The sequence below is a fragment of the Taudactylus pleione genome, unplaced genomic scaffold (assembly GCF_031769625.1).
Source record: "Taudactylus pleione unplaced genomic scaffold, aTauple2 ptg001243l, whole genome shotgun sequence".
NCBI classification, from domain to species: domain Eukaryota; kingdom Metazoa; phylum Chordata; class Amphibia; order Anura; family Myobatrachidae; genus Taudactylus; species Taudactylus pleione.
In genome coordinates this window covers 6,125-27,022 of record NW_028285643.1, presented here as the reverse complement: position 1 = coordinate 27,022, position 20,898 = coordinate 6,125, and the positions used below count along the sequence as shown (strand labels likewise).

The 20,898-nt window shown below is 47.9% G+C and overlaps 1 protein-coding gene across 3 annotated transcripts in view; it reads right to left on the bottom strand.

Annotated features, from left to right (window-relative positions):
* The window catches only part of ARAP1 (ArfGAP with RhoGAP domain, ankyrin repeat and PH domain 1), a 256,390-nt gene extending 251,411 nt beyond the window's left edge, over positions 1–4,979 (bottom strand). For 2 of the 3 annotated variants that reach the window (XM_088462450.1, XM_088462451.1), the window contains exon 1: positions 4,871–4,979. In XM_088462450.1, coding sequence (XP_088318576.1) covers positions 4,871–4,941 — 71 coding nt within the window. In that variant the 5' untranslated portion in view covers positions 4,942–4,979. Of the gene's footprint in view, positions 1–2,827; positions 2,884–4,870 lie in introns of those variants that run through there. The other variant, XM_088462452.1, reaches the window with a different exon arrangement.
* Between the last annotated feature and the right edge of the window lie 15,919 nt (positions 4,980–20,898).

Sequence of the window (20,898 nt, the reverse complement as noted above, 5' to 3'; positions counted from 1 at the left end):
TCCTACATATAGCGCTGTCCCTCTCCCTGTCCTACATATAGCGCTGTCCCTCTCCCTGTCCTACATATAACGCTGTCCCTCACCCTTTCCTACATATAGCGCTGTCCCTCTCCCTTTCCTACATATAGCACTGTCCCTCTCCCTTTCCTACATATAGCGCTGTCCCTCTCCCTTTCCTACATATAGCGCTGTCCCTCTCCCTTTCCTACATATAGCGCTGTCCCTCTCCCTGTCCTACATATAGTGCTGTCCCTCTCCCTGTCCTACATATAGCGCTGTCCCTCTCCCTTTCCTACATATAGTGCTGTCCCTCTCCCTTTCCTACATATAGCGCTGTCCCTCTCCCTTTCCTACATATAGCGCTGTCCCTCTCCCTGTCCTACATATAGTGCTGTCCCTCTCCCTGTCCTACATATAGCGCTGTCCCTCTCCCTTTCCTACATATAGTGCTGTCCCTCTCCCTTTCCTACATATAGCGCTGTCCCTCTCCCTTTCCTACATATAGCGATGTCCCTGTCATATATACCGCTGTCCCTCTCCCATTACTACATATAGCGCTGTCCCTCTCCCTTTCCTACATATAGCGCTGTCCCTCTCCCTTTCCTACATATAGCGCTGTCCCTCTCCCTTTCCTACATATAGCGCTGTCCCTCTCCCTTTCCTACATAGAGCGCTGTCCCTCTCCCTTTCCTACATATAGCGCTGTCCCTCTCCCTTTCCTACATATAATGCTGTCCCTGTCATATATAGCGCTGTCCCTCTCCCTTTCCTACATATAGCGCTGTCCCTCTCCCTTTCCTACATAGAGCGCTGTCCCTCTCCCTTTCCTACATAGAGCGCTGTCCCTCTCCCTTTCCTACATATAGTGCTGTCCCTCTCCCTGTCCTACATATAATACTGTCCCTCTCCCTTTCCTACATATAGTGCTGTCCCTCTCCCTGTCCTACATATAGCGCTGTCCCTCTCCCTTTCCTACATATAGTGGTGACCCTCTCTTACATATAGCTCTGTCCCTGTCCTACAACTAGTGGGGTCCCTCTCCCTTTCCTACATATATTGGTGACCATGTCTTCCATATAGCGCTATCCCTGTCCTACAAATAGTGGGGTCCCTCTCCCTTTCCTACATATAGCGCTGTCCCTCTCCCTTTCCTACATATAGCGCTGTCCCTCTCCCTGTCCTACATATAATGCTGTCCCTCTCCCTTTCCTACATATAGTGCTGTCCCTCTCCCTTTCCTACATATAGCGCTGTCCCTCTCCCTTTCCTACATATAGTGGTGACCGTCTCTTACATATAGCGCTATCCCTGTCCTACAAATAGTGGGGTCCCTCTCCCTTTCCTACATATAGCGCTGTCCCTCTCCCTGTCCTACATATAATGCTGTCCCTCTCCCTTTCCTACATATAGTGCTGTCCCTCTCCCTTTCCTACATATAGCTCTGCCCCTCTCCCTTTCCTACATATAGTGGTGACCGTCTCTTACATATAGCTCTGTCCCTGTCCTACAACTAGTGGGGTCCCTCTCCCTTTCCTACATATATTGGTGACCATGGCCCTCATTCAGAGCCGTTCGCTATTTGCGGTCGTTCGTTCAAAAACAAGGGGTGGCTATTCAAATGATCCGTTCGCACATTGCAGTCTGTTGACACCTCTAAGTCTGAAGGAGCGAGCAAAACATACGCTCGTTTATTTGATAAAAACGCCCCCTGGCCGCTCGCACCATACGTCATGTCCGCTATTTATTAGATTAATCGAGTACATCGTACAGCGTATGAACTGCTCGATATTCTTGTGGTTGGTTTTTTCAACCGCTATTTTGCGAGCAGTTCTGAGTTTAAAAAAACCAAGTGACGTGGTCAATGACGCTGCTGGATTAATTATGCACACCCTTAAAACACCCGTTTTGACCTTTAAGCACGCCTGCGTTCTAAATCCACTCCCCGTTTTCAAGCACCTTCCCCTGTTACCACCCACATACGCCTCATTCTGTCACTCAAAATAGCAGGCACTCGCTATATAGCGTACAAACGATTTTCGGCCGCACTGACTGGTTCGCGCATGCGTACTAAAAACCGTACGCATGCGCAGATGTGCGAACATCGCTCGGAACGAGCGTACTGCCGCTAACGAGCGGCTCTGAATGAGGGCCCATGTCTTCCATATAGCGCTATCCCTGTCCTACATATAGCGCTGTCCCTCTCCCTTTCCTACATATAGCGCTGTCCCTCTCCCTTTCCTACATATAGCGCTGTCCCTCTCCCTTTCCTACATATAGCGCTGTCCCTCTCCCTTTCCTACATATAATGCTGTCCCTGTCATTTATAGCACTGTCCCTCTCCCTGTCCTATATATAGCGCTGTCCCTCTCCCTTTCCTACATATAATGCTGTCCCTGTCCTACATATAATGCTGTCCCTGTCCTACATATAGTGGTGTCCCTTGTCCTACATATAATGCTGTCCCTGTCCTACATATAATGCGGTCCCTTTCCTACATAAGGTGGTGTCCCTGTCCTACATATAATGCTGTCCCTGTCCTACATAAGGTGGTGTCCCTGTCCTACATATAATGCTGTCCCTGTCCTACATAAGGTGGTGTCCCTGTCCTACATAAGGTGGGGTGTGACCGGATGGCCTCTTGCCGACTCCCGATCACAGATTGAGGTTTTGACCCCCACTGGACCTTGGGGTATCAGGCATTCCTGCTTACCATCAGTGACAGCCTGTCACTGACTCCGCCCACTGCGCAATGGGCGCATAAGTTGCTGCCACCACCAAGCTCCTCCGATCAGCACTCGGAACCACTTACGAACACCCAGGCTCCTACCTGGGCACCTGGAACCGCTTCTGCTGGCATATGCATTGACTAGCTGCGGCCACAACACCTGACTGGTGTCGGCTGATTCCTCCTCATCCCTCGCAATAGACCAGGTCTGCACGGTAGCTGGCAGAGGGCTTGAACTTGGAGACGCTCGGCTCAACCCAGGACAGCAGGAGAACGAAATAGCGTTTGGCGCAATTCTGTTGGTCGCAGGATTCAGATGCAATTGTAGTAAGGCAAAGGTGTTTATAGCTCACAGTCTTAAAAAAGACTCTTCCTTCAGTTTAAAGGGGTTCAGCATACAGAGCTCAAACAGCAGTTCTTCTCCACACAGGATATACACGGATGTACAATGTTACCAGGCACGCAGCCTACTTTTATGTCACTCCAATACACATTACCACAGGGGGTAAAACCGGACTGTGTTCCTTCTAGCCAATCAGGCTCTCTCACCAAACATAAATAAACACGTCTCACATTTTAAAGATACTAATATAATTTCCTCGTCACCACACAAACAAACAGTTGCTTTGCCTAGAGCACAAACTGAGTTAGCAGATACGGTCTCTGATAGGTAAATATAATGCAAATTTTCTATGACATTTGTCCTCTCACATGTCTATGACTAAAACCAGTTTGGGCTTTCTGAGTCTTATCACCTTCTAAGTTCTTACACCCAATAGGAGCTTCTCAAACACAAATAAACTGCTTTCCCCAAACTTGCTGGGTATTATACACAGAGACACACCAGAGACCTCTGCATTGCATATCAATGAATGTCCTGTAAACGAAGGTTTGGTCACTACATCAGGATAAGTAACAAATCACTAGGAGGTGACAATGTCTCAAAAGCCATTTGACTTTAATGTTACAGCCGTCTAATACAGAATAACTTATACATTCCTTATAAGTGCATAGGCTGTACATTTACAAGTACATTTCCACAACTGCGCACAGTACACTGAATATGACATGTTCAAACACATTAAATATACATTCGCAGTATGTGGCGCACTGCGCCTAAAGGTTCTTTTAAAAATGGTGCCGCAGCATGAGGCTTAATCCCTTCAGTGCCGTGGCAGCCATTTTAAACACGTGTGGTCGGGCTCCGGCCACATGGAGTCTCTCTCCCTTTCCTACATATAGCGCTGTTCCTGTCCTACATATAGTGGGGTCCCTCTCCCTTTCCTACATATAGCGCTGTTCCTGTCCTACATATAGTGGGGTCCCTCTCCCTTTCCTACATACAGCGCTGTCCCTGTCCTACATATAGCGCTGTTCCTGTCCTACATATAGCGCTGTCCCTGTCCTACATATAGTGGGGTCCCTCTCCCTTTCCTACATATAGCGCTGTCCCTGTCCTACATATAGTGGGGTCCCTCTCCCTTTCCTACATATAGTGGGGTCCCTGTCCCTTTCCTACATATAGTGGGGTCCCTCTCCCTTTCCTACATATAGTGGGGTCCCTCTTCCTTTACTACATATAGTGGGGTCCCTCTCCCTTTCCAACATATGGTGCTGTCCCTGTCCTACATATAGTGGTGTCCCTCTCCCTTTCCTACAAACAGTACTGTCCCTGTCCCTTCCCTACACATGTCCCTGTCCCTCTCCTTTTCCTACGCACGGCGCTGTCCCTCTCTATAACATGTCTGGTACCAGGTGTTACTGGCTTTGATACTCTACAATATCCGGACTTCTTTGGGTGACCAGGAGACCATGGGGATGATATATGAAGCAATGATAAGAGTGGAGAATTGGACCAGAGCAACCAATCAGCTTTGAGTTAGAATGGTCACGTGCATTCTATAACAGGATAGCTAGAAGCTGATTGGCTACTTCTCCACTCTTTTCCCTGCTTGATACATCTCCCCTATGTCTCCAACATGCGGTGAAAAACTTCTCTCTTCATTAATAATCTACTAGATTTATAATTCCATCGACATCTGCACTGTGAATAGCACCAATCCATGCTGGTCAGGCAGAATGTCGCTGACCTGAGCAGGCCGTGCACTACTCTGTGGTGCCGCCACTGAGGCGTGAGGCACTTACCCCATGCAGGTGTTGGATGATGCCGGACTCGTGGATGCAGGATACAGAGCGTGGCAGGGTGGCGTGTCCATCTTCCCCGGCCCGGCCTGACATGTTTGGTCACACGAGCTCGCTGCCTCTCACGAGCCGCTCTGTCAGCTCCTGTACAGATTCTGCTAACAACTTCCTGACTAACAGGAAGGGAGACAACGGCAGGTCTCAGAGAGTCACTTATATCCTCTCCGTATACAGGCACCAAGGCCGAGGCCTGTCCCCTAGTGCACAGAGTTACGCTGGTGGCCACAGCGCAGATGGTCATACGCGCAGCTAATACTGTGCCACAAACGCTGAGCAACACAATCTAGCAGAGCAGTTCGAGGGAGCTACATTCATCACGTTATGGTTCTCACATTTCTAAAGGGGAGGGGGGGGGGGAGTTAACTGGATTACAAGGGGTCCAATGATAACAAGCAAATTAAAAATGTACTTTACTTTCTGAAAACACTTCAGAAATGCATAGAAGAATTGCCTTATTACAGAAGGTTTCAGCATTTCCAGGACATCTATCCAACCCCTAAACCAGAGGTGGGGAACATTTTTTCTGCCAAGGGCCATTTTGATATATATAACATTATTCGTAGGCCTGGTGCAGACCACGCCCCCTCCGTGTAAAGTCACACGGGGGCGGGGCCACAATAGCCAGTGAATACAGCAATGCCCGGATCATCCTGAGGATGCTACGGGGAGCTGTAAGATCAGCGGTGTGACCATCTGAAGCGTCCTAAGAGTGCTCCAGGCGGCCCTGCAGCATAGATTCTAGCTGCAGGCCGACATTCTAGGCACCCTGATAGCCAGATGAGGTTAGCAGAAAAAAAGCTCAGAGAGCCAGTCCACATGGTTCCGGGGGCCTTATATGGCCCCCTGACCTGAGGTTCCCCATCCCTGCCCTAAACTAACAGACAGACAATACACCCAAATCTGTAATGTCACAGGATAGATACGCCCTGAATGGCACCTATACATACTGTAACACAGTGGGCACAGCCATTAATTGGGGCTGGACAATATTCATGAAAGGACACCTCCGACCATGCGTTCCACCGCTCCTCAAATCTGCTGTGTCCTAAAATCAAGCATAACTCCAGATCCCAGTCAGAATTACCCAAGGTGTGCTGTAGGTGCATGTCTCCAGAACTGCAAAGGCCTCGGGGAAGGGGCCCCGAAACTGTACTAGTAAGGGGGAAGGAGGATTATCCGGAACATTTCTAGGAGACTCTAGAATCTGGCTTCCTGTGAATGCATTTCCAGATGTGCACCTTTACCCACAGGGATAGATGGAACGTTCACCACAATATACTGACAGCGCAGGAATTAATATACTGACAGCGCAGTACTTAGATCAGGGGACGCGGCCAGTGCTGCAGATTTATACACACAGACTTCTGCAATGAGCCACAGAAATGCCTGACAGTCACACTGTGCTGCACCACAGAAAATAAATGCACTCTGCAGAGCAGGATTTGTTGGATGAGAAGTGCTCTGCGCTGCCTCATATCCATATAGCAGCAGAGCCTGAAGTCTCTAGGACCCAATACGGCTCAGCAGGAGACCTGACCTCCAACATGTGCTATTGCTCATGTGCTCCCCTGTTAGCGCATCTATTCCTCCTCAGTATTGCCGGTGTATGGATGTACCCTCTGAGACTCCAAGCCATAAGAGCTACATACAGCCCTACAGAGTACCCTATACCACCACCACTATTACAGAGCATAGCACCACTGACATGGGTGTAACTACCATAGGTGTAAGGGGGGCAGCTGCTATAGGGCCCAGAGCTGAGGGGCCCATCTTTCTTGTCACATGGGTGTAACTACTATAGGTGTAAGGGGTGCAGCTGCTATAGGGCCCAGAGCTGAGGGGTCCATCATCCTTGTCACATGGGTGTAACTACCATAGGTGTAAGGGGTGCAACTGCTATAGGGCCCAGAGCTGAGGGGCCATCTTCCTTGTCACATGGGTGTAACTACCATAGGTGTAAGGGGTGCAGCTGCTATAGAGCCCTGAGCTGAGAGCCCAGCTTCCTAGTCACATGGGTGTAACTACCATAGGTGTAAGGGGAGCAGCTACTATAGGGCCCAGAGCTGAGGAGTCCATCTTCCTTATCACATGGGTGTAACTACCATAGGTGTAAGGGGTACAGCTGCTATAGGGCCCAGAGCTGAGGGTGGCATCTTCCTTGTCACATGGGTGTAACTACCATAGGTGTAAGGGGAGCACCAGCTATAGGGCCCAGAGCTGAGGGGCCCATCTTCCTTCTCACATGGGTGTAACTATCATAGGTGTAAGGGGTACAGCTGCTATAGGGCCCAGAGCTGAGGGGCCATCTTCCTTGTCACATGGGTGTAACTACCATAGGTGTAAGGGGAGCAGCTGCTATAGGGGCCAGAGCTGAGGAGCCATCTTCCTTGTCACATGGGTGTAACTACCATAGGTGTAAGGGGTAAAGCTGCTATAGGGCCCAGAGCTGAGGGCCCCATCTTTCTTGTCACATGGGTGTAACTACCATAGGTGTAAGGGGTGCAGCTGCTATAGGGCCCAGAGCTGAGGGCCCCATCTTTCTTGTCACATGGGTGTAACTACCATAGGTGTAAGGGGAGCAGCTGCTATAGGGCCCAGAGCTGAGGAGCCCATCTTCCTTGTCACATGGGTGTAACTACCATAGGTGTAAGGGGTGCAGCTGCTATAGGGCCCAGAGCTGAGGGGCCATCTTCCTTGTCACATGGGTGTAACTACCATAGGTGTAAGGGGAGCAGCTGCTATAGGGCCCAGAGCTGAGGGTGGCATCTTCCTTGTCACATGGGTGTAACTACCAAAGATGTAAGGGGTACAGCTGCTATAGGGCCCAGAGCTGAGGGGCCATCTTACTTTTCACATGGGTGTAACTACCATAGTTGTAAGGGGAGCACCTGCTATAGGGCCCAGAGCTGAGGGTGGCATCTTCCTTGTCACATGGGTGTAACTACCATAGGTGTAAGGGGAGCACCAGCTATAGGGCCCAGAGCTGAGGAGCCCATCTTCCTTCTCACATGGGTGTAACTACCATAGGTGTAAGGGGTAAAGCTGCTATAGGGCCCAGAGCTGAGGGGCCCATCTTCCTTATCACATGGGTGTAACTACCATAGGTGTAAGGGATGCAGCTGCTATAGGGCCCAGAGCTGAGGGGCCCATTTTCCTTGTCACAAGTGTAACTACCATAGGTGTAAGGGGTGCAGCTGCTATAGAGCCCTGAGCTGAGAGCCCATCTTCCTTGTCACATGGGTGTAACTACCATAGGTGTAAGGGGAGCAGCTACTATAGGGCCCAGAGCTGAGGAGTCCATCTTCCTTATCACATGGGTGTAACTACCATAGGTGTAAGGGGAGCAGCTGCTATAGGGCCCAGAGCTGAGGGGCCCATCTTCCTTGTCACATGGGTGTAACTACCATAGGTGTAAGGGGTGCAGCTACTATAGGGCCCAGAGCTGAGGGCCCATCTTCCTTGTCACATGGGTGTAACTACCATAGATGTAAGGGGTGCAGCTACTATAGGGCCCAGAGCTGAGGGGCCATCTTCCTTGTCACATGGGTGTAACTACCATAGGTGTAAGGGGTGCAGCTGCTATAGAGCCCTGAGCTGAGAGCCCATCTTCCTTGTCACATGGGTGTAACTACCATAGGTGTAAGGGGAGCAGCTACTATAGGGCCCAGAGCTGAGGAGTCCATCTTCCTTATCACATGGGTGTAACTACCATAGGTGTAAGGGGTGCAGCTGCTATAGGGCTAATAGGTCACATGCCCAGGCGCACTCTGCTATACTCTGCTAATAGGGTTCATGCCCAGGCGCACTCCGCTATACTCTGCCAAAAGGTCACGTGCCCAGGTGCACTCCACTACACTCTGCTAATAGGTCACATGACCAGGTGCACTCCTCTATATTCTGCTAATAGGTCACATGCCCAGGTGCACTACCCTATACTCTGCTAATAGGGTTCATGCCCAGGTGCACTCCGCTATACTCTGCTAATAGGTCACATGCCCAGGTGCACTCCACTATACTCTGCTAATAGGTCACATGCTCAGGTGCAAACTGCTATACTCTGCTAATAGGTCACGTGCCCAGGTGCACTCCACTATACTCTGCTAATAGGTCACATGCCCAGGTGCACTCTACTATACTCTGCTAATAGGTCACATGCCCAGGTGCACTCCGCTATACTCTGCTAATAGGTCACATGCCCAGGTGCACTCCGCTATACTCTGCTAATAGGTCACATGCCCAGGTGCACTCCGCTATACTCTGCTAATAGGTCACATGCCCAGGTGCACTCCGCTATACTCTGCTAATAGGTCACATGCCCAGGTGCACTCCGCTATACTCTGCTAATAGGTCACATGCCCAGGTGCAGTCCGCTATACTCTGCTAATAGGTCACATGCCCAGGTGCACTCCGCTATACTCTGCTAATAGGTCACATGCCCAGGCGCAGTCCGCTATACTCTGCTAAAAGGACATGCCCAGGTGCACTCCGCTATACTCTGCTAATAGGTCACATGCCCAGGTGCACTCTGCTATACTCTGCTAATAGGTCACATGCCCAGGTGCACTCCACTATACTCTGCTAATAGGTCACATGCCCAGGTGCACTCCGCTATACTCTGCTAATAGGTCACATGCCCAGGTGCACTCCGCTATACTCTGCTAATAGGTCACATGCCCAAGTGCACTCCGCTATACTCTGCTAATAGGTCACATGCCCAGGTGCACTCTGCTATACTCTGCTAATAGGTCACATGCCCAAGTGCACTCCTCTATACTCTGCTAATAGGTCACATGCCCAGGTGCACTCCACTATACTCTGCTAATAGGTCACATGCCCAGGTGCACTCCACTATACTCTGCTAATAGGTCACATGCCCAGGTGCACTCCACTATACTCTGCTAATAGGTCACATGCCCAGGTGCACTCCTCTATACTCTGCTAATAGGTCACATGCCCAGGTGCACTCTACTATACTCTGCTAATAGGTCACATGCCCAGGTGCACTCCTCTATACTCTGCTAATAGGTCACATGCCCAGGTGCACTCCACTATACTCTGCTAATAGGTCACATGCCCAGGTGCACTCCACTATACTCTGCTAATAGGTCACATGCCCAGGTGCACTCCTCTATACTCTGCTAATAGGTCACATGCCCAGGTGCACTCTACTATACTCTGCTAATAGGTCACATGCCCAGGTGCACTCCTTTATACTCTGCTAATAGGTCACATGCCCAGGTGCACTCCGCTATACTCTGCTAATACGTCACATGCCCAGGTGCACTCTGCTATACTCTGCTAATAGGTGACATGCCCAGGTGCACTCCTCTATACTCTGCTAATAGGTCACATGCCCAGGTGCACTCTGCTATACTCTGCCAATAGGTCACATGCCCAGGTGCACTCCCCTATACTCTGCTAATACGTCACATGCCCAGGAGCACTCTGCTATACTCTGCTAATAGGTCACATGCCCAGGTGCACTCAGCTATACTCTGCTAATAGGTCACATGCCCAGGTGCACTCCTCTATACTCTGCTAATAGGTCACATGCCCAGGTGCACTCCCCTATACTCTGCCAATAGGTTACGTGCCCAGGTCCACTCCACTAATTATGATGGAGGCAGACGAGGCTGAAGACATAGGAGCCAGATTGTGGAAGGGGATCACAGCTGCGCACTCAGCACCTGTGTTTCACACTCCCTCACCTTCAGCCACTTCCCAGGTATGGTGAGTAACGTGGCCAAGCCCACCCACTGGCTATCACTGAGCCCACCCACTAGTGCTTCACAGCTCCTGGGCTCCCTCTCCAGCTCCGCCCCCTGTGCATGGCACGGCTTTCCACAGCTCAGCTCATCTATTAACAAGCTCAACACAGGTGTCTGCAATCATCAATTAGGTGGGAAGCCCAGGAGCAGAGCATTCTGTACCGGGTGTCAGGGGACATGTTGGAGGGTAGGCAATCATCTACATAAATGACCTCATACATGAGGCAGATACATGAATTTCATTCACCATATTATATATATATATATGAAGAACATAAATGCATATTATACATTTCATTAAATATGTACACCATATGAATATATTTTTATGAAGAACAGTGGACATGTTTTTAATAACATTTATACAGGAATTATTTCAAATATATATATATATATATATATATATATATATATATACAGACATACATACTTTCTATAAGGAATTCCCTGGAATTATGTAAATAAATGAATTACCACCATAGTTATAATTTTGTATATAAATATTATATTAGCCATACATCAATATGGCTACATAATGATAATAACATTAATTGAAAGTAAAAAATAATGCTGCAAAGAAAACCTATTTATCATTTTACTGTGTACTGTTGTCTATACTAAGGGTCTGTGTGCGCCCCCTAGTGGCATACATATTTTTCCAGGATACTATGTTGCATGATGAATATATTTATGTGTTTCCATTTAATGGTATAATTGGTATAAACAACTAGGATGGCTATGTGAGAGTCTGAAAACAAAAGGAAACGGGTTGGGTATGGGTTACCGGCGGTCAGGAAGCCGCCAGTCAGAATACCTATAGCGGCATCCCGACAGTCAGAATCCCGAAACCCATATGTAAGTATATTACCAATATCCCTAACCCTCCCTGGTGCCTGAACCTAACCTCCCACTCCCCGCACTCTAAACCTAACCTTCACCCCATAGTGCCTAACCCTAACCTAACCCTCGCCTAACTCCCGATACTTACCTTAATGATGCCGGTGGTTGGGATACTGGAGCCAGCATCATGATGCAGTCGTGATTCCAGCGCCGGTATTTAGACCACTGGCATCCCGGACGCCGGGATACTGACTACATCCCAAAGGGAACATATGGTATACATATAAAATGCTTTTTTTCTCAATACTTCCAATAAACAAAGTCATCTACTGAATACAATGAAACTCACAATACTGTATAATTTATGTTGCAGTAGTATATGTGCCTGGGTTACACCAGGAGAGAACAGTAGTATATGTGCCTGGGTTACACCAGGAGAGAACAGTAGTATATGGGCCTGGGTTACACCAGGAGAGAACAGTAGTGTATGTGCCTGGGTTACACCAGGAGAGAACAGTAGTATATGTGCCTGGGTTACACCAGGAGAGAACAGTAGTATATGTGCCTGGGTTACACCAGGAGAGAACAGTAGTACATGTGCCTGGGTTACACCAGGAGAGAACAGTAATATATGTGCCTGGGTTACACCAGGAGAGAACAGTAATATATGTGCCTGGGTTACACCAGGAGAGAACAGTAGTATATGTGCCTGGGTTACACCAGGAGAGAACAGCAATATATGTGCCTGGGTTACACCAGGAGAGAACAGTAGTACATGTGCCTGGGTTACACCAGGAGAGAACAGTAGTATATGTGCCTGGGTAACACCAGGAGAGAACAGTAGTATATGTGCCTGGGTTACACCAGGAGAGAACAGTAGTATATGTGCCTGGGTTACACCAGGAGAGAACAGTAGTATATGTGCCTGGGTTACACCAGGAGAGAACAGTAGTATATGTGCCTGGGTTACACCAGGAGAGAACAGTAGTATATGTGCCTGGGTTACACCAGGAGAGAACAGTAGTATATGTGCCTGGGTTACACCAGGAGAGAACAGTAGTATATGTGCCTGGGTTACACCAGGAGAGAACAGTAGTATATGTGCCTGGGTTACACCAGGAGAGAACAGTAGTATATGTGCCTGGGTTACACCAGGAGAGAACAGTAGTACATGTGCCTGGGTTACACCAGGAGAGAACAGTAATATATGTGCCTGGGTTACACCAGGAGAGAACAGTAGTCTATGTGCCTGGGTTACACCAGGAGAGAACAGTAGTATATGTGCCTGGGTTACACCAGGAGAGAACAGCAATATATGTGCCTGGGTTACACCAGGAGAGAACAGTAGTACATGTGCCTGGGTTACACCAGGAGAGAACAGTAATATATGTGCCTGGGTTACACCAGGAGAGAACAGTAGTCTATGTGCCTGGGTTACACCAGGAGAGAACAGTAGTATATGTGCCTGGGTTACACCAGGAGAGAACAGCAATATATGTGCCTGGGTTACACCAGGAGAGAACAGTAGTCTATGTGCCTGGGTTACACCAGGAGAGAACAGCAATATATGTGCCTGGGTTACACCGGGAGAGATCTGTAGTATATGTGCCTGGGTTACACCATTAGAGAACAGTAGTATATGTGCCTGGGTTACACCAGGAGAGAACAGTAGTCTATGTGCCTGGGTTACACCAGGAGAGAACAGTAGTATATGTGCCTGGGTTACACCAGGAGAGAACAGCAATATATGTGCCTGGGTTACACCAGGAGAGAACAGTAGTACATGTGCCTGGGTTACACCAGGAGAGAACAGTAATATATGTGCCTGGGTTACACCAGGAGAGAACAGTAGTCTATGTGCCTGGGTTACACCAGGAGAGAACAGTAGTATATGTGCCTGGGTTACACCAGGAGAGAACAGCAATATATGTGCCTGGGTTACACCAGGAGAGAACAGTAGTCTATGTGCCTGGGTTACACCAGGAGAGAACAGCAATATATGTGCCTGGGTTACACCGGGAGAGATCTGTAGTATATGTGCCTGGGTTACACCATTAGAGAACAGTAGTATATGTGTCTGGGTTACACCAGGAGAGAACAGTAGTATATGTGCCTGGGTTACACCAGGAGAGAACAGTAGTATATGTGCCTGGGTTACACCAGGAGAGAACAGTAGTATATGTGCCTGGGTTACACAAGGAGAGAACAGTAGTATATGTGCCTGGGTTACACCAGGAGAGAACAGTAGTACATGTACCTGGGTTACACCAGGAGAGAACAGTAGTATATGTGCCTGGGTTACACCAGGAGAGAACAGTAGTATATGTGCCTGGGTTACACCATGAGAGAACAGTAGTGTATGTGCCTGGGTTACACCAGGAGAGAACTGTAGTATATGTGCCTGGGTTACACCAGGAGAGAACAGTAGTATATGTGCCTCGGCTACACCGGGAGAGAACAGTAGTATATGTGCCTGGGTTACACCAGTAGAGAACAATAGTATATGTGCCTGGGTTACACCAGGAGAGAACAGTAGTATATGTGCCTGGGTTACACCAGGAGAGAACAGTAGTATATGTGCCTGGGTTACACCGGGAGAGAACTGTAGTATATGTGCCTGGGTTACACCATTAGAGAACAGTAGTATATGTGTCTGGGTTACACCAGGAGAGAACAGTAGTGTATGTGCCTGGGTTACACCAGGAGAGAACAGTAGTATATGTGCCTGGGTTACACCAGGAGAGAACAGTAGTATATGTGCCTGGGTTACACCATGAGAGAACAGTAGTGTATGTGCCTGGGTTACACCAGGAGAGAACTGTAGTATATGTGCCTGGGTTACACCAGGAGAGAACAGTAGTATATGTGCCTCGGCTACACCAGGAGAGAACAGTAGTATATGTGCCTGGGTTACACCAGGAGAGAACAGTAGTACATGTACCTGGGTTACACCAGGAGAGAACAGTAGTGTATGTGCCTGGGTTACACCAGGAAAGAACAGTAGTATATGTGCCTGGGTTACACCAGGACAGAACAGTAGTATATGCGCCTGGGTTACACCAGGAGAGAACAGTAGTATATGTGTCTGGGTTACACCAGGAGAGAACAGTAGTATATGTGCCTGGGTTACACCAGGAGAGAACAGTAGTATATGTGTCTGGGTTACACCAGGAGAGAACAGTAGTGTATGTGCCTGGGTTACACCAGGAGAGAACAGTAGTGTATGTGCCTGGGTTACACCAGGAGAGAACAGTAATATATGTGCCTGGGTTACACCAGGAGAGGACAGTAGTATATGTGCCTGGGTTACACCAGGAGAGAACAGTAGTATATGTGCCTGGGTTACACCAGGAGAGAACAGTAGTATATGTGCCTGGGTTACACCAGGAGAGAACAGTAGTATATGTGTCTGGGTTACACCAGGAGAGAACAGTAGTGTATGTGCCTGGGTTACACCAGGAGAGAACAGTAGTATATGTGTCTTGGCTACACCAGGAGAGAACAGTAATATAAGTGCCTTGGCTACACCAGGAGAGAACAGTAATATAAGTGCCTTGGCTACACCAGGAGAGAACAGTAATGTATGTGCCTGGGTTACACCAGGAGAGGACAGTAGTATATGTGCCTGGGTTACACCAGGAGAGAACAGTAGTATATGTGCCTGGGTTACACCAGGAGAGAACAGTAGTATATGTGTCTGGGTTACACCAGGAGAGAACAGTAGTGTATGTGCCTGGGTTACACCAGGAGAGAACAGTAGTGTATGTGCCTTGGCTACACCAGGAGAGAACAGTAATATAAGTGCCTTGGCTACACCAGGAGAGAACAGTAATATAAGTGCCTTGGCTACACCAGGAGAGAACAGTAATGTATGTGCCTGGGTTACACCAGGAGAGAACAGTAATATAAGTGCCTTGGCCATTAATTTAATGTTGAGGTGAGGGTGTGCGCTAATCATTTGGAAAATATTATTTAATTGGTGGGGTGATAGCAAGGGGTGGGGTGGGGTGGGGTGGGGAGGGGGTTATATTATAAAATAATGGGGAGATGTTCGTACCCATCAATTAAAAATAGGGTAATTTATGCTAAAATGGGTTTGGGGGTATTAAGTGAATGTGGGACTGAGTATGAGAAACCTGACTATTTATTAATTGTGACTACACTAATTCCTTAATGTCAGGGTAATTTGGAGGGAAATTTGTTGAAGGGAAGATTTAAATGTACTTACTATTCATTTACTGAGGGTGCAGTTTGGGAAGATATAGGTGTATTTATGAAATGTGGGTGTTATTATTATACTATCAGGGCTGGCGCTGGAGGAGAGAGGCATTCTGTTTTTTCCCCTGATGTCACCAGTTAGAACTTGTGGTTTTGCCACTCGGTTTCCTCACCACCAGTAACCTGCCATTACCGACCACTCCTATTGGTGGTACCACCTGACACTCACTGACTAAGGGCGGGATGTATACTTAGCGATACATCCCGCCCCCTATTGCATACCTGCGCATGTGGAAGCCGCGGGCGGAGGGAGAGAGATCCTTTGGGGATATTTTACGAAAAGAAGCCCTTAGACAACTATAGATGGCATTGCCTACCAGACAGAAGCTCCGGAAAGTTACGTTTTCTGGAGCTGGCTGCATACGGGCACATTGCAAGCCCATGGCATTCTATGGAGACTGCTGTGCCGGCGGCATGTTTACTACATATATAGGGCGCCATACGTATCGCAGTAAGAAAATGGCAGTTTTGATTGATACATCGAGCCCAGAGAGGGCCAACGAGAGTGGTTACTGCCACCATTGGGCTTCTTCCCTGGCACCTACTTCTGCTGATTTCTGGGTGCTGTGTGTAGCTGCTACAGCACCTCTTTACTGGTGACGATGGCCGCTTCTTCCTACCCAGTCACTGAGATTAAGGACTGCAGGGTAGCAGGCAAAGCATTGATCCCAGGCCAGGCAGAGAACAGATTAGAGTGTCAGCTGGTATCTGTAGGCCTCATCGTAGCCCCGCCCCCTGACTCACAATGCCATTATTCTCGGCAATATGAAGAGTGGGCGGGACCACGATGACGCGATCGCGCTGTCACGCCCTATGCCCCGTCCCCAATGACGCATTATGCTCCAGGCCACGCCCCCTTTTCGGCGCTACACGCCCCCCCCCCCTGTGGTTGCCCGACAGCTCCCTCCCGGAAGCCAAATGTCGGCAACCCTGCGTAAAAGACATACATAAAGGTAAGAGGGCTCTGCTGGCAAGCTTAAAATCTATAGACATGCCTTAAAACCCAAGCGCTGCCCAAGCTGGCACCACCAGGTCTGGCCTGTGATGTCACATTTGCTCAGGAAGCAATGCATGATCTAAAATTACATATAAACACAAATGTACGGCTGCCATTACAGAGACCTAGGGGTAAATTTACTAAAGTGAGAGTTTTTAGAAGTGATGTTGCCCATAGCAACCAATCAGATTCTACTTAACATTGAACTAGCACCTTCTAGAAGATAACAGCTAGAATCTGATTGGTTGCTATGGGCAACAACCCCACTTCTAAAAACCTGCACTTTAGCAAATTTACCCCATATCCCCATCTCTCTAATCACACACAGGGCCTGATTCAGACCCGCTTTAGCAGGTCGATGGCCGGGCAGTGCGCACGCGTGGCATGCACACTGCGCATGCGCGAGCCCCGGAGCGAGTGAGAAACCACTCGCTGTGGGGCTCGCTACAAGACGGGGCGGCTGTCGATGTTGATCGACAGCTCGCCCCGTTTTGGAGGCGGGTCGGTGGGGGGTGGCTGCACAAACGGAGGCGTTCCCTTAGGAATGCCTGCCGTTTGTGGGCGGCCCTACTGACATCACACGTCTATTAGAGCAGGAAGTTCACTGGGGCCTGCGATGGACGAGACCCTATCACAAGGGTCTCATGGCAAGCACGATGGTCGCGATAATCGCCGGGGTTAAAACAAAAATGTCCCGCCCTGATTCAGAGCGAGCGGCTCTGACTCAGGCCCAGAGACAGGAAACCGCTATACAAAGGAGGATGATCCACTGCTGACAGACGTAACACAAGTACCTTATACATACATATACAGAATCTTACACACGGCACACACCCATTCGGCCACATTGCCCATCTACTCCATACTATACTATTACACATCTATACCAGGGGTATTCAACATGCAGACCTCCAGCTGTGTTGGTACTACATATCCCAGCATGCCCTGCCACAGTTGTTCTCCCAACTAATAGTAAAACTGTGGCAGGGCATGCTGAGATGTGTAGATCCACAACAGCTGGAGGGCCGCATGTTGAATAACACGATCTATATTATTAAACATATCACTCCAGCTTTACAATTGGTGCACAATCAGATAGGAAGAGAGGTGAGGAAGCTGCAGAAGCGGAGGATCCTAACATAGTCACACTGCAATCTCCCCCATCTCACTGTCTATAAGAGCCTATATCACCAGCTATTATCAGCCATATCACTGTCTATAAGAGCCTATATCACCAGCTATTATCAGCCATCTCACTGTCTATAAGCGCCTATAACACCAGCTATTATCAGCCATCTCACTGTCTATAAGCGCCTATAACACCAGCTATTATCAGCCATCTCACTGTCTATAAGCACCTATATCACCAGCTATTATCAGCCATCTCACTGTCTATAAGAGCCTATATCACCAGCTATCATCAGCCATCTCACTGTCTATAAGCACCTATATCACCAGCTATTATCAGCCATCTCACTGTCTATAAGAGCCTATATCACCAGCTATCATCAGCCATCTCACTGTCTATAAGCGCCTATATCACCAGCTATTATCAGCCATCTCACTGTCTATAAGCACCTATATCACCAGCTATTATCAGCCATCTCACTGTCTATAAGCGCCTATAACACCAGCTATTATCAGCCATCTCACTGTCTATAAGCACCTATATCACCAGCTATTATCAGCCATCTCACTGTCTATAAGCACCTATAACACCAGCTATTATCAGCCATCTCACTGTCTATAAGCGCCTATATCACCAGCTATTATCAGCCATCTCACTGTCTATAAGCACCTATATCACCAGCTATTATCAGCCATCTCACTGTCTATAAGTGCCTATATCACCAGCTATTATCAGCCATCTCACTGTCTATAAGCCCCTATATCACCAGCTATTATCAGCCATCTCACTGTCTATAAGCACATATATCACCAGCTATTATCAGCCATCTCACTGTCTATAAGCGCCTATAACACCAGCTATTATCAGCCATCTCACTGTCTAAACCCCCTATAACACCAGCTATTATCAGCCATCTCACTGTCTATAAGCGCCTATATCACCAGCTATTATCAGCCATCTCACTGTCTATAAGAGCCTATATCACCAGCTATTATCAGCCATCTCACTGTCTATAAGCCCCTATATCACCAGCTATTATCAGCCATCTCACTGTCTATAAGCGCCTATAACACCAGCTATTATCAGCCATCTCACTGTCTATAAGCGCCTATATCACCAGCTATTATCAGCCATCTCACTGTCTATAAGCGCCTATATCACCAGCTATTATCAGCCATCTCACTGTCTATAAGCACCTATATCACCAGCTATTATCAGCCATCTCACTGTCTATAAGAGCCTATATCACCAGCTATTATCAGCCATCTCACTGTCTATAAGCGCCTATATCACCAGCTTTTATCAGCCATCTCACTGTCTATAAGCGCCTATATCACCAGCTATTATCAGCCATCTCACTGTCTATAAGCGCCTATATCACCAGCTATTATCAGCCATCTCACTGTCTATAAGCACCTATAACACCAGCTATTATCAGCCATCTCACTGTCTATAAGCCCCTATATCACCAGCTATTATCAGCCATCTCACTGTCTATAAGCACCTATAACACCAGCTATTATCAGCCATCTCACTGTCTATAAGCACCTATAACACCAGCTATTATCAGCCATCTCACTGTCTATAAGCGCCTATATCACCAGCTATTATCAGCCATCTCACTGTCTATAAGCACCTATATCACCAGCTATTATCAGCCATCTCACTGTCTATAAGCACCTATATCACCAGCTATTATCAGCCATCTCACTGTCTATAAGCGCCTATATCACCAGCTATTATCAGCCATCTCACTGTCTATAAGCGCCTATATCACCAGTTATTATCAGCCATCTCACTGTCTATAAGCGCCTATATCACCAGCTATTATCAGCCATCTCACTGTCTATAAGCGCCTATATCACCAGCTATTATCAGCCATCTCACTGTCTATAAGCGCCTATATCACCAGCTATTATCAGCCATCTCACTGTCTATAAGCGCCTATATCACCAGCTATTATCAGCCATCTCACTGTCTATAAGCACCTATATCACCAGCTATTATCAGCCATCTCACTGTCTATAAGCGCCTATATCACCAGCTATTATCAGCCATCTCACTGTCTATAAGCGCCTATATCACCAGCTATTATCAGCCATCTCACTGTCTATAAGCCCCTATATCACCAGCTATTATCAGCCATCTCACTGTCTATAACCACCTATATCACCAGCTATTATCAGCCATCTCACTGTCTATAAGCACCTATATATCACCAGCTATTATCAGCCATCTCACTGACTATAAGCACCTATATCACCAGCTATTATCAGCCATCTCACTGTCTATAAGCACCTATATCACCAGCTATTATCAGCCATCTCACTGTCTATAAGCACCTATATCACCAGCTATTATCAGCCATCTCACTGTCTATAAGCGCCTATAACACCAGCCTATTATCAGCCATCTCACTGTCTATAAGCGCCTATATCACCAGCTATTATCAGCCATCTCACTGTCTATAAGCACCTATATCACCAGCTATTATCAGCCATCTCACTGTCTATAAGCACCTATATCACCAGCTATTATCAGCCATCTCACTGTCTTATAAGCGCCTATATCACCAGCTATCATCAGCCATCTCACTGTCTATAAGCACCTATATCACCAGCTATCATCAGCCATCTCACTGTCTATAAGCGCCTATAACACCAGCTATTATCAGCCATCTCACTGTCTATAAGCGCCTATATCACCAGCTATTATCAGCCATCTCACTGTCTATAAGCACCTATATCACCGGCTATCATCAGCCATCTCACTGTCTATAAGCACCTTATATCACCAGCTATTATCAGCCATCTCACTGTCTATAAGCGCCTATAACACCAGCTATATCAGCCATCTCACTGTCTATAAGCCCCTATATCACCAGCTATTATCAGCCATCTCACTGTCTATAAGCGCCTATAACACCAGCTATTATCAGCCATCTCACTATCTATAAGCC